The sequence below is a fragment of the Lonchura striata genome, chromosome 3 (assembly GCF_050655825.1).
Source record: "Lonchura striata isolate lonStrDom1 chromosome 3, ASM5065582v1, whole genome shotgun sequence".
NCBI lineage: Eukaryota > Metazoa > Chordata > Aves > Passeriformes > Estrildidae > Lonchura > Lonchura striata.
The window spans coordinates 35,591,702-35,605,837 of NC_140705.1; the positions used below are offsets into that span (position 1 = coordinate 35,591,702).

General features: G+C 40.2%; 2 protein-coding genes across 12 annotated transcripts in view; one reads left to right on the forward strand and one right to left on the reverse strand.

Moving 5' to 3' along the window:
* RARS2 (arginyl-tRNA synthetase 2, mitochondrial) overlaps positions 1-13,371 on the reverse strand; it is a 29,600-nt gene extending 16,229 nt beyond the window's left edge. For 4 of the 7 annotated variants that reach the window (XR_014953668.1, XR_014953669.1, XM_085574827.1 and 1 more), the window contains exons 1-8: positions 13,084-13,371; positions 12,278-12,351; positions 11,555-11,660; positions 8,770-8,853; positions 7,377-7,474; positions 6,239-6,294; positions 4,635-4,718; positions 1,207-1,283 (exon numbers count right to left, since the gene is read on the reverse strand). Coding sequence is in view for 5 of the 7 variants with exons in the window: in XM_085574827.1 (XP_085430953.1) it covers positions 1,207-1,283; positions 4,635-4,718; positions 6,239-6,294; positions 7,377-7,474; positions 8,770-8,853; positions 11,555-11,660; positions 12,278-12,351; positions 13,084-13,356 (852 nt within the window). In the remaining 2 variants the exon portion in view is untranslated. Of the gene's footprint in view, positions 1-1,206; positions 1,284-4,634; positions 4,719-6,238; positions 6,295-7,376; positions 7,475-8,769; positions 8,854-11,554; positions 11,661-12,277; positions 12,352-12,954; positions 13,046-13,083 lie in introns of those variants that run through there. The other 3 variants (XM_085574829.1, XM_021545768.3, XM_085574826.1) reach the window with 2 other exon arrangements.
* The window catches only part of ORC3 (origin recognition complex subunit 3), a 34,495-nt gene continuing 33,672 nt past the window's right edge, over positions 13,314-14,136 (forward strand). For 4 of the 5 annotated variants that reach the window (XM_021545721.3, XM_021545728.3, XM_085574823.1 and 1 more), the window contains exon 1: positions 13,314-13,378. In XM_021545721.3, coding sequence (XP_021401396.2) covers positions 13,355-13,378 — 24 coding nt within the window. In that variant the 5' untranslated portion in view covers positions 13,314-13,354. Of the gene's footprint in view, positions 13,707-14,136 lie in introns of all 5 variants that reach the window. The other variant, XM_085574824.1, reaches the window with a different exon arrangement.

Below are 14,136 nucleotides of genomic sequence, written 5' to 3' on the forward strand. Positions count from 1 at the left end.
CAAAATATGGAAGAACTAATTTATGCATGGAAGGGAAACCTATATAAAGGACTTTTAAACCACAGACATGTCTTCAGAGGACCAAAAAAATCAATATTTATGGCAACTGCACTGTCTAAAATTGAGATGGCAGTTGAAGCAGCAAAATCTTTGATAGACTCAGGCTTATATTCATAGCAAAGACTGATTTCACACACCAGCAGAAAAAGCATCAATTTGAAACACATCTCGGTTTTTGATACAGGCAGGCATACAGCTGAATAAACACTTAAAATCTGGGAATAACTGAGAAACTAACTTGGTCTCAAATAACTACTGTTTTAGAATCTTTTGCATTTTTACTGAATAGTGTTCTCTACACTTAAAGGCAATTTTTTAAGATCATAAAGCCTACATGCTACTGCAATAGCTGGTATTTTGAAGCTTTAGTGCAAAATTCAAGCATAAAAATTTACATTCTAAGAGTGGACTGAAATCATAAATAAAAACTAAATAATGCATGTTGATGCACAACCCCAAAAATATGACTGCTTCTTGTTTTCTCTTTAAATCAGTCCCACAGTTCTAAAACACTTCAGTGCTGAGACTATCAACTTAAATCCACAGGGGTCAGGGATGAGGGAACAAGCGAATAAAGTTTACCTGCATCAAAGAAGCTGGTGAGCTCAGAAGGAGCTACCCTGCCACATAAACAATCTGACTGACATGCATGCAGCTGCTGAGTACCCAAGTATGCACAGTTTGTTCCTTTGCCACAAGACAGATTTGTACAGAACAGCTATGCTGTGGTACACTGCCTGAACACCAGCATTAGCCACAGTTCCCACAGGTCCCATATCCAGCCCCAAGGAGGAAGCACAGCTCAGCTCTGTGGCAAGAGAACACCTGAGAGTGTCACACAAGAAACCTGACTGACTAAACCCCATTAGCATGTAAGATCTTTTAGAGGATGAGGGCTTGAACATTAGCCATGCAGGGATATTGCCCACCTCTCCTCATGGTTACTGGGTCTGTGCAGGTCAGTACATAAATCCTTCATGTGTATTGTATCTGTATCACACACAAAGACCACTTACAAGTACCAAAAAATCAACAGAAAGTAAATACTAACTCAGATGGTATCAGGTATATTTGAATACAGCAAGCCAACAAACCATAACCTGTTTAATCCTGGAAAGAAATCTAGTTGGTCTTCACTGAACTTACCTCAAAAAGGTGTTGCAAAGGACTAGATTTTAGTTTTTCTTTGTTGCCAAAGGATTGGAAACCAACACCCAATAAGCCTTGAATAACAATTACATACAGAGTTAGACGACAAATCACTGTAATATTTTGAAAGAATATAATGGTATATGCTACAAAAAGAAAATCAAAAGCATGACCTATTATTCCACTGCATAAAGATCACCCCCTCCCCAGAAATATAACAGCTAGAAAATAGTAAGAAATACTATGTTGATTTCTCAATTCATCGTGAAAAGAATTTGTGTTTCTAGACTTGTATAGACAATTATCTTTTACACAGCAACAAGATGTGAATGGGAAGCCACAAAGTGGAAACTGTCCAGCAATAGAACATGTTCAAAAATGTTCATTTTGCTCCCTCCCTTATTCATATTATCATTTTAAGGATAATAAGAACTAGGATACAACATAGAATTCCTCGTACCACCCATGCAATGTTTTCAAGGGAAATTTTCCTGCCCACTTAGAATATGCAGCTTTTTTTGAGCATCCTATTTGGCTTCAGGACTTTCCAAAAGCTATCTAAAAGGGAAAGAAATCCAAATCCCAATCATTTTGTCTAAATGAAAAGACCCCATAACTCCTTCAGTAATGCAGCAATATTGACCCATCAGTCTCCTAGATTATCTGAGACTGACTTTTAAGGCCAGCTGATTCATCTGAGCTGACAAGGACCAGGACTGATGTAGGAATGGTAGCCCTTTGAAAAACTCTCTGCAACTAAACAAATAGCTGTCTCAAGAGCTTCCCTCTTAGAAACACTGAGTACAGAAGTATAAAGTAAGAAGGCATGACAGACTTAAAGAAGAACTGGTCAGGTTTTAGGAAATAAAATTAGTATTGTCTTAGTAATCCTATTAATGGAAGTTTAGTTAAGGACAGCTTGTTCTATGAGCAATCAGAGGTGGGTTTCCTAATGATCTCTTATATATTAGTGTACCTAAGCATTCCACTATCCAATGCTGATTTCACACTCCAATCTCCAGCACAACTGTCAGTCTTTATTCAACCCAAACACATCCTTCCATGCATTTTCTGTCTTTCCCATATTATCCCCAGACCTTGTTATACCCATGAGTTAATGGCAAGATGCAGCCCATGTGGGAACTGATCCTGACTTGAGGTGCTGACTGGTTAGCCAGCAGGTTAAACACAGAAGTTAACTTTCTCTCCCAGAGGTCAACACATTGTATTTCTACTGTTACTCAGCTGCCAACTGTCATAATGCCAAAAGAAATTAATTCTCATGGAAATAGTTTTCTTTGTCAGATCTCGCTAAAGTTGCCCAATGGGTTCAAATTTATTAGGAGCAGAGTGACAGGAAGACAGATGGACAGATAGTGTGACTGCATACACTTTGTCACTTTAAGAAACCTGCCCCAAAACTGCCTAAAGGCTGAGGGCCTCTTTCCTATGTTTCAGGAAAATATGTTTTCAATTCTTATATTTTAAAGCCTTTGACAATAGCAGCTGTAAAACCAGCTGACAAATCATTAATTACAGCACTGCTTCTGAGAAAGAACCATTACAGTAATATTGCTATGCTATAATTCTGTGAGGCATGACCATTATTTGTTATAATACTGCCATATATTTGAGCTGAGCCAGTCCAAATAAAGAGGGGAGTACCTACTTTGAAAAAAATACTTGAACTACTAGGTCAAAAGCATGATTCTAGGAGTTGTGTGCTGCACAAATGGCAGAGGTGTAAATAACAGGTATTGTGAGAGTTATACCTTCAGGAGCCTTTATATTAAAATACATAAAATTCTTGATATCCAGATTTCAGAATGCTACTTAGTATCTTCAAAGGCAGACTGAATGAGGTCGGCTGAGAAGCCTTTTACCCACACAGCATTTCACTGCTTAACTGCCATTGCCACATTCACTATACAATAGTGTAGTGATAAAATTATGTCTAAGGGGAAAACACGAATGAAACATGCAAGGATAAAAATTACTCAATTTTTGGTGAACTCATTCTGTATTCAGTTCTTATGAAACAAATCATAAGTGAAACAAAGCTCTGCTATAAGCTACAGTTTCATGCTATAAGCTACAGAACCATGATCAGGAAAGACAAGCTGCAGGGGCTATAACTTAATAAAGGAAAGAATGTTTTATTACCACTCTCAGAGTCCTGAGAATGTTATACTGCACTGTCTAAAATTCAGGAACTTAGTTTACAAAGACAAAAGGTAGAACTGAATGTACTTTAGTTATCTACGCTTATGAATCTGAATATAAAAATGGAGTGAAAGTAGGGTATTGACTTTAAATTTTTAACCCAATTCTGTTCATAAAATTGATTCCTTGATGTGCCCAAAATCAGCAGTACCATTGAAACAGGAGCGGGCAGCATAAGGGCTGGAATAAGCAAAAGTGACCACTTGACATACATTGCACTTTGTGTTTGCCATTTAAACAAATAAATGGACAGTTTCCAGAGCCTACTGCAAAAGAACTGGAGATTTTTATAGCTTTCAGAGGTGTACCAGTTTTCAAGAATGAGGAAGTGGGCATTATTGCCTTTTTTTAAATGTCTAAAAATATGCTAGAACCAGCTTTTTTTGTGGAATTAGAACAGGAGAAGAGACTATAGATCAATATAAAATTCAAGATTAACAACAGAAGTCAACAAAGTTGTCAATGCTATGGATGGGTCAGCTCCCATCACAGAGGGATAGCTATAGATCCAGCAGTGGGACATGAATGATCTCCAGTGTGGCAATAAATATCAAGCCATGCATCCTCAGGCTGCACTTGAGAGGACTTTTCAATCCCCACTGATCTGATGATTTCAGAAGAGATGGGGGTGTCTATGTGTGTGCATACTGGACTGATAGTATTCCAGTCCCTATTCACCTGCACATGCTCCATCTACACACCTCTCTTCTGTTACACTTTAAGGGGAAACTGAATATTTTGGGGAAAATGTAGGGATATCTCTAAAAATATCTCTCTGGGCTCCAATGTGCAAAATTAGGTTATTATGGAAATTAATTACCCTCTATGAATAATGAGAAAAGGAACAACAATAAAAAACCCTGAATCAAGCAACCAAAAAACCAAAACCCAAACCTAAACCAAAACATATAACCTCCAAACTACACATTTAGTCTGAGAGAGGAGCTACTGAGGGACACTTGGATAAAATTGCTCCTGCTATTTTTTCAGCATCAGTACAGGTCATACTTCTGATGGATCAGTCTGGATTGTTTTGTTCAGCTTTTTTAAGGAAATGAACTATACATTACCCCCGTGGAAATAAGATATCATTCCTTATGAGCACAGAGTGAATCCAATGGGCCTACAAAAACTGTCACTGGAAACCTAGACCATACTATATAGTAGAAAAGGGCACAGCATAAAAAAATATTGAAACATACCAAACTGCATGCCCCAGTCACCAAGGTAATTTATTCTTACTACTTCATGTCCCAGCGCAACTTTGAGATTTGCTATAAAATTCCCTGGTAATGAAACAGAAATTATATTATTATTCAGTTGTAGGTAATCTCTCATCCCTATGGAACAGTTTTCTGGTTTTGTATCACCTATTCAAAATGAAGAAGAAAAGCAATCAGATGGAATATTCCACAGGATTTGCTAAAACCTGACAACCGAAAGCAGCAAAAATAGTAAAAAGCAAGTTCCTTTCTGATCAGGAAAAGAAAAGCTCTGCATCTCAACAGTGCCACAAAGTGTCTCACAACAGGGATAGAAACATAGACAGGTGGATGTACATGCACATATTGCCAAGTATGAGACCACAAAAAAATCTTTTAGAGTAATCTCGTAGTCTCGCAAATAAGTGGCATTATACGTAATTCCATCACAATCAGGCACACTCATACCAGGTTAGGCAAGCACTCAAAATTCACAAACTGCTGTTGTGATGCTAAAAAGAGAACATCAAGTCCTGAATCTCTATAGACTGTTGGAGCAGTTCTGAGCTCTGCACTTCAACTATGCTCCAAACTTGTCATATCATGCAAGGACATACAAAAGAGTTCCAGATGCTCTTACAACAAAAACCCTTCATCTCTCCCCTGAGCTTAGTTATAGCCTTAGAATTACAAAGAAGAAATAGCCACATCCCTTCCTCTATTTTCATGTGCTTCAAGGGTACCTTTTAATTACAGTACTGTTGTAAAGGATGCAGAAAGCTCTCTTCTTGTATTGTTATAACACCACATTATAGCTTGCAATTACTTCCAATTCCATTCTCTGTAGTTAATTAATTGTCTTACTCTGGGACAAACATTGCTCTAAAGAACTACTTCTGAAAGTGTTTTTTTTTAATGTAACAAAGGATCCAGAAATGGAACATTAAAAAATCCCAAAATACATAATTTCACTCAACTATCTGTCATGGAAGAAGCAATTACTTTACATAATTAATAACTATACATTATGAATTATGTATCATTAAAACCTGATACATTATTAGATACACAGATTTTGTAGGCTCTTCTGCTACAACCCACTAGTTTTTATTGTGAGATTAGGAAATGAGGGACAGTTTTCCATATAACATTAGAGCACAGCACAAGGAATTTATTAATTATTCTATTAGATATTACAGCAACTGTCTCAGTAGTACTGGTATAAAGTAATTAGCATATAAAAGCAAGCTTTTTGCAGGACAGCCACCAAGACATAACAATCTGAACTGCTCTGCAGTGCAGTACAAATCGAGAATTTAAAATTCAAAGGACTCTTATAACACCTCAATGAAAACTGCCTTGGGTGTCTTTGAACACCAATTCTAAGCTACTTCATTTAATATCCACAGTCATAAAACTATATTATGTGTGACTTAATAAATCTGCCAGCAACACACCACGTTCTTTTCTTCCCTGCATAATGATCAGAAAGGTTTTAATTAGCAAGTGGAGCCTGACATGGCCACTCACACCCGAGGAGGGAGATGTTAGCATGAGGCAGGCAGACAAAGCAGCCCTCCAGGAACAGTGAAATGCACACTCACCTACTATGGTGGAACGCAGATGTCCTATGTGAAACTTCTTGGCAATGTTAGGGGAGCTGTAACAGATTTTAACAAATAGCATTTGTTCAGTGGACAAAACTGCCACATCACCAAGTTAAAAGAATCCAACTCATGCATCTAGAAGAGCTGAAATAAATGCCCTGTTTTCAATTTTCCTATAAGATCCCCTGATTAGCTTCTGTCCCAGACAGCAAGTTTTCGTATCTGACCAGCTTTCCCTCCAGTATCAGTTAACAGACAGTGTTTTGGTTAAACCACCCCACAAATCAACCCAACAACAACAAAATATAACCAAAGCCCACTTGCACTGGTGACAAAGAACCAAAAATATCTTCTCACTTTTTACAAGTTTTGGATATACGGATCATTCTCCTCATGTCTTTTTCAGAGATGAGAGATCTTGTGTACAAGGATCAGTAACCAAAATGCCATCCTGTCAGCAAGGCCCACCCCACGAAGAAAAATAACTCTTTACACAATTGTCTGCTCAGATAACAAAAAAAAAAGTTCATCTATGAAAATTCAACCTTCAAATTAAAGCCAAGTTCTTACTTTCCATGACTATAGAAGCCTGCAGAGGGACTAGAGAACAAAAAAATTTATACATAAAAAATTGAGTCAGCCAATTTTTATTCCATGAGCAGGCGACAATCAACAAAATTGCACTGGACAAAAAATTTGGGGGCAGCAATTAACAAGATTTAACCAGACAAATGCCTGTCTGCTTTAACAAGTCAGGGAAGAAGGTATTATGGTGCAAAAAGAAATTCATTAGTGCCTGGAAATTCAGATTTTGTTTCTTCATAACAAAATAAAAAGCAGTTGTCTGAAAAACTGAATGCTATTATGCATTAAATGAGAATATTCTTAATGGAGGGCTGTGTAAGGCATGAACTCCTTTAATACCAAAAACACATTCTGGGAAAAAGCCTCAAATCCTTGAATATAATTTATATTCTACCTGGTGAATATATCAGCGTATCCAATACACCTACATATACTACTGCTAATATGGTTTAACATCACAGGCATCACAAATTACAGCATTGAATATCAGCAGAAAGTATCAATCAGCAGACAAGGGACTTATCTCAAAGGACGCCTCAGATGTGCTTACCTGAACTCAATCACTGCCTTTTGTCTGGGAACTGTAGAGAAAAGTTCACTTTTTACTCCATACTCTGAACCATCTTTCCACACCTGCTGCAGCACAGTCTAAAGCAAAATCAAAAAGAAAACAAACAAACAAAAATGCACACAAAAGAGTTTCATCAACAGAAAGCATCACCAGGAAAACTGCTCACCAGCCACAACGGAGACTGATCTCACACCCTGCATTCACATTAGTAATTTGATGGCTGGTTTGCCAAGCAAACACTGTCTCATACACAGATAAAAATGCCACTAACCTTAGAAAGCTGTATCTGATCAAATAAAAAATTTAAGAGAAATTGTTCTGGGGGGACTGAATTTTGTGAAAACCTCCTACTTTTTAGTGCCAAAGAAAGCCAACTCTTCCATCCTAATGTATCTAAACAACTCTTCTTTCTCTCTCCCACCTGCAAGTCTCTAAGGCCAGTATGAATGATCTGTACTAAAATATGTCTGCTTTGAAAATCTGGAGACAATGTAAAAAACCTTAAAATATTCCTCAAGATGGTTTGTGTGAGTTTTGTCAGTAATGTGCTCATAGCACCAAGTCATCCCTACATAAACCGAAATGTGCAAAGTCACACAGGCCAATGCATTACACAGACCTAACGTATGAAGCCGTATGAACTGGACAAGCTTCCTGAAAGTAACAGAAGCCTTTAACAAAGTGAAATAAAGTGGAAATCTCACTTCATTCAGTGGAAGTTTTTATCATTTTTCTCACTCAAAAAAATCACTTTACAGTTTTTCTGCAATGGCTTTTTTTTTTTAAGAAACAGCATCTGAAAAAAGCCTTTAATTCTGTTCTTATTATGATACCTAAGAAGACAAGCTAAACACATACACAAAATTGGCTTACAGACCTATTCTCTAATAGACATTGGCTTGGTTACAAGGTATATGTATACTTCAGTCAGGATTTTGAAGAATACATCGTCTCGTCTGGGTTTTTTTCCCCTCAATTTTTTTTTTTTTTTTAGCAAAGTGTATAATGAAAGATCTACCAAATATTTCTATGTCAGGTAAAACCAAGAGTATTTACGAGGACAAAACTTTTGAGTTGCACACTGTAAAAACTCAAAGTAGATGTAAATAAGCCTGCATTTTAAAGCAGAAGGAGAGAGGAAAAAGAAGAGTTATTAGTGAATGCAGTAGATGCATTGTTCCCTCACAAGAGGAAACCTTCTTGAGCCTCATTTCAAATTCTACATAACAAGCAGCAACAGGGATCCTCAGGAAAAACTTGTGAAAGACAATTTTACATAGAAAATACCTTCTTAAGACAATAGTAGGTATTCTATAGTTTTATACTGAGAAAAAATATTTTTAGCTTAAAGCACTTGAAAGACACTACTCACCTTTACTAGTAATTCCCTGTTTATTGTAAAATTCACTGTTCCTGGACCAGCACTGATTGCACTCACTACCGAATCACATTTCAACTAAGAGAATAAAACAAAACATACTGTAAATGAAAACAGGTGAACTGGAAAACTGTCATTCAATCCACTGTGAATATTAATTTAATCCACTGTAAACACAATGTTTTTTATTTGTTTGAAGCAATCATAAAGGGAACGTTTCATCAATGCTCTTGGCAAAGGGACAATTTTATTATTTCCCATTCATGCTTAATAACCTCTGAATACAACTCAGCTTGAAATGCCACGCATATGTTCCACTTCAGACCCTGTCTGTTCACAGGCTGTGTTTTCTTTTGATTGGGAGCAGTAGTTGAACTCCTTGCACAGACAAAAGCTGAAATAAATTTGACAACTTACACAGTAGCTATCAGCACTTAAAAAAAAAAAAAAGTTCAGTGACAACTTTCTGTGGTACTCTGTGTCACAAAATAAAAATATTAAAATTTGGGTCTCTTCACAAGCCAAGAGCTTTGGCTCTCAACCTGTCAGTTTTGAGAGTTACTTATTTAACTAGCTGTCTTTCACAGTCAAGAAGTTGTCTAAAAAAAGGAAGAAGAGGGATGGAAAGCATATAAAAATATGACACAATCACCTTCTCACTCAGTCAGCATCTATGAGTGAGGTAAGCTGCACTCCTACTGAAGCTCATCACCATGAAGAGGAAATTGAGCCCCCACGCTGGGTCTCCAGCTTGGAGAGTGACCTATCCAGGAGAAATCATAGCTAGCTTTGAAATTTTTATTTTCACAAGCTCTGCTAACAACAAGTTCCAATGCTAACTCCCAAGCTACATGAAAAAAAAAAAAATTTACTGTGTTGACACTGAATTTTCCACCTTACTGTTTTACAAATGGGCCTTTCTACTTATGGGGCAGAGAGAAAACAGAAATACCCACTGGACTTTCTCCACAACATTTGTTCTGATAAATGTTTTTACATAATCTGTCATTTGTTACATCAGGAGTTTTTAATAAGAGTGTTCATTTGTCCTCTCCACAGCTTTAACCAGCTCTTCTCCAAGTGCCCTGTGATCCTTTAGTAACCAGATGTCCCTGTGCCCAAGGCTTGGACTAGGATGCCACTGTGCAGTACAGAAGCACAAAAAAACCCAACACAATGTCCCCTCCACAAAGAGGTAACAGTACAAAAATGAAACAGGAATAAGCCAGCCAAATGAAATCAAAAGCCCAGGGAAACAAGACCCTTCTGACTTTCTAAAAGACAATTTTCAGTACTTCAGAGCACATTGCTTCACCTATTAATTGTTTCATAGCCCTACTATTTAGGCTATTTTAGTCAACTGGAAAAACTTCCATCTCTTTTTGCTTAACCTAATACCTGTATTTCAAATATTGTGGCCCATTTCCTCAGAAGCGACTAAGAGCATTCTGTTGAACCTTGAGGCACCTCATCAACTGTTTATCATGACAAAATCAACTAACTGCCTGCATTTTTCCATCTCCCTGCTAGTTTCTAATACATAGTTATATCTTGCTAGTTTATACACTGCTTACCTTCTTTGGAGATGACCAGCCTAGACAAGTTAAACTAAATGCATCTCATTTATTCACCACCCAACAAATAACTTTTCTTAGAGATTATGGATTTTTATTTTCCTTTATCTAGCTGGCATAATCTATTTAGTTTGGGGGCTTATATTGATGGCCTGTTCTTCATTACTGTTAAAATTGCTTCTCCATGTAAAGTTGTAGGGCTAAATGTTTCAGGATTATTTACTGAGTCACACACAATAAAGAGGGGAGGAAACCTGCAGCTTCCTAAACCCTGGGAATAGCAGCTGTTTTTAAAATGACACACAAGGAAAAAAAAAAACAAACTTCTTACTGTGATGACACAGTCATTGAAACAGATTGAGAAAGAAGTTGTCAAATCCTTGGAGGCTTTTAACACCTCACTGGATTTCAAAAGTCCTCAGCAACTTCATCCAAAACACCTGCACTGGGGAGAATTTGGGAACTGGTTACTTCCTGAAGTCCTCTCCAACCTGAATTATTTAATGTTTCTAGATCATCTTTCAGTCATTTCAGAACTTTTTGGTTGTATATGTGTGCATCATCACTTCTTCCACCTGAGCCAGAATATTTATCTTGCCATAACAGGTCCAAGACATGGATAACTTCAACACCTCACCAGTGAAGAATGGCATGAGAAATAGTTTAACTCCTCAGCAGTATCACAACTGGTTTTATTTGTCCTTTTTACAGTATTAACACCCCAGCTACTGCCACTTCCCAAACTAGCACACCTGAAAAAACTGCTGTTTCAAGAAAAATCAATTTCAAGCAGATAAGGATTTGAAGGTTAGGCCTGTTTGTCTCACAGGCCAACTTTATCCATTGGCTTTCCAGAGCTGGGTTTTGTAGTCTTTGGTTTTTCAGGCAACCACACATTCAATTTCTTCCTCAAGTGCTGGACAGCAGCACAGACCATGGCACACCCTTTAGATACCCACCTAACTTGACCAGCACCGTTTACTTCAAACTGTTGGAAAACAATAATTTCATGAGAACCTTAAGCAAAGCTGCTTCTCCAATCTCTGTGAAGATGCTGTGTACAATTACAGTAAGCACAGCCATCAAACTACTCTGGCCCAAACAGATGCTTGCAAAAAGAATACTTTTTTATCTTATCATGCCCCTTACACCTCTAGTCTGTAAGTTCATTATTACATACATATGTGATGAATTCATCAGCATACCCTTTCAGCAAGCTGCTGAGCTTGAAGATGTAGGTCTTGCGCTAAGCAATCACCAGAACTGTTTTCTATTACAGAAGCAACGGAGAGCTGGAAGTCAGCAACATGCCTAAACAAACAAACAAACAAACAAATAAAAACCAACATATGAAAATCGGGAAAAAAAAACCTGCTGAAATGCTGGGGAGATTTGACAGATCCAAGCTGACTCTGCATATGATAAGTGTAATTGCCAAGAACAACCCAGCCACAAATATCTGAAGATTCACTATATTTAGAAAGCTGGGCTAGAAGGCCAAAAATCACTTTTACAATCAGGAAGTAGATATGGTGAGAACACCATCTCAGAATAAACAAAAACCATGCCCATGAGTAAGTAAAATTTACTTGCTAACATTACTGCAACTCTTGAGCAGGACACTGAAAAAAACCCCCATATAACTTCACATTGGCTCTAAGCAGTTTCACATTCAGATCACCAGTGTTGAAGCATTTGCCATTCATCCACTGCCAATTATTTGTACAGGCTTGTAAGCAATTATATTTACTGTGAGCTTTCTTGAAAAAATACAAGCAACTGAACTATCGAACAATTACATTGGTATAAAGTTTGGGGTTTTTGTCTGTATTTTTTCCCCTAAAGTCTTGTTAAGCTTTTGCAATAACAGGCATGACATGAAATAACAAAACATGACCAATATTGTAAGGCAAAATGTAAACAACTACCGTTTTTTGGAGACAGGAACTGCAGATATGGACTTTATTAAATTCTCTGGTGGCAGATCCAAAACTTTTGAAAGCTAAATTGAAAATAAAGACAAAATTGACAAAAGATCCAAGGAAAAATACTGCTCCCTGTTTAAATACCCACGGGGGATGCACCTTTTATATCAGAAATCTATTTTCAGCCCAGGTAAAAAAAAAAAAAAACACCAGCAAAGACTTCATAACTATTGGGAACACTACAATAAAATACAAACCTAAGCGATGTTAAAGAAGTCTTTGAAAAAAGGCAAGGGAAAACACCACAGAAAGTTGATGTTTTTTCTCACGAAGAAACCCACCGAACCCTTTACGGACTGAAGTAGTCACGGAATGACAGAACAGTTTGGATTAGCAGGGACGCTAAAGATCATCCCGTTCCAACCCCTGCCGTGTGTAGGGCCAGCTTCCACAGCAGGCCAGGCTGCCCAGAGCCGCATCCACTCCCAGGGCGGGCGCCATCCCCCCTCACTCCGTCCCAATCCCGGCGGGAGCCCCAGAGCGCCGCGGGCGGGCCGGGAGCGCGCGCCGAGCCCGCTGTGAGGCACCCGGGCGGGGACCCGCTGTGAGGGCCCGGAGGGGACTCCTGGCTCAGCGGGCACGGCCGCTCCGCGCCAGCCGTGGGGAGGAGCGGGGCGCACCTGGGAAGCAATGCTCCTCCGGAAGGAACCTGCCGCCATGGCCGCAGCGCCCGGCGGAAGCTCCACGGCCGACCCCGGCCCCCCCCGCCCCGCTCCTTTGTGCCCGCCCAGCGGCGGGCTGGGCCCTACCAGCCTCAGCCTACGGGGGGAGGCGGCCATTGGTTGCGCTGGGGGTGGAGGGATGGCGCGGCGCGGCGCAGAGGGGGCTGTACCACTGCTCAGGGAAAGGGCGGGGGGGGCAGCGGCGCGGGGACGCGCAGGGAGGTGGGCGGTGCGTCGGGAGCGCGCGTGCGCGGGAACTCCTCCTCCTCCTCCTCCTCCTCCTCCTCCTCCTCCTCCTCCTCCTCCTCCTCCTCCTCCTCCTCCTCCGGTTCTCGGGCACCGGCGGGCGCGGGGCGACATGAGCACGTGCTCCGTATCCAAGGTGAGGAGCGGGAGAGAGCGGGGGGCTCTGCGGGGAGCAGCGCGGCCCGTGCGGGAGCTGGACCCGCGGTCCTGCGCCGCGCCCTGCTCCTTCCCGCCTCCCTGCTGCCCATGCCCGCCCCTTCCCAAAGCCTTACTGGCTCTTCATCCATGCCCGGCCTCGCTTTGCCCAAGGCGCTGCTTGTGCTCACCGCAGTCCCACAGAATCCCTGGGTGGGCAGCGGCCCACAAAGGCCGTCGAGTCCAGCCCTAGGGTCCCACCGTGAGTGACCCCGCAGCGTCACCTGCCCGCTGCCTTCCTGGCACAACGAAGCCCATTCCTACTTGCGGTAAATTCACCCAGAACAGAGCCTGGGGTGTTGTGGCTCTAGGTTTTGTCACTTCCAGGTGAAGTCTGGTGGCACTGCTTGCTGCCGCCACTCATTGCTTCCCACCCCCACACCCCCCTCCCTGCACCAAAACTAATTCAGCGAAGAAATAGAATTAAAAGTGCATTCCCCACCGCATAAAGTTAAATATCTGTTATTGCTTTGGTATTTCTGAATTGAAAGCTTTTATGTGAGGTGTGATCAGAACGGGCAGTAGGGATAGTGATTTCATCAGAGCGTCAATGAATAACGAGACTTGAAATGTTGTATTGAAACGCTTTTTTAATCTCTTGCTTGATCATGCAGTGAACAACAGCAGTGGTTCACAGCATGTGTTTTATCACACAGGAAAATTCATGCCTCTCACTGTTTTTCATTGAGCTGTGATATG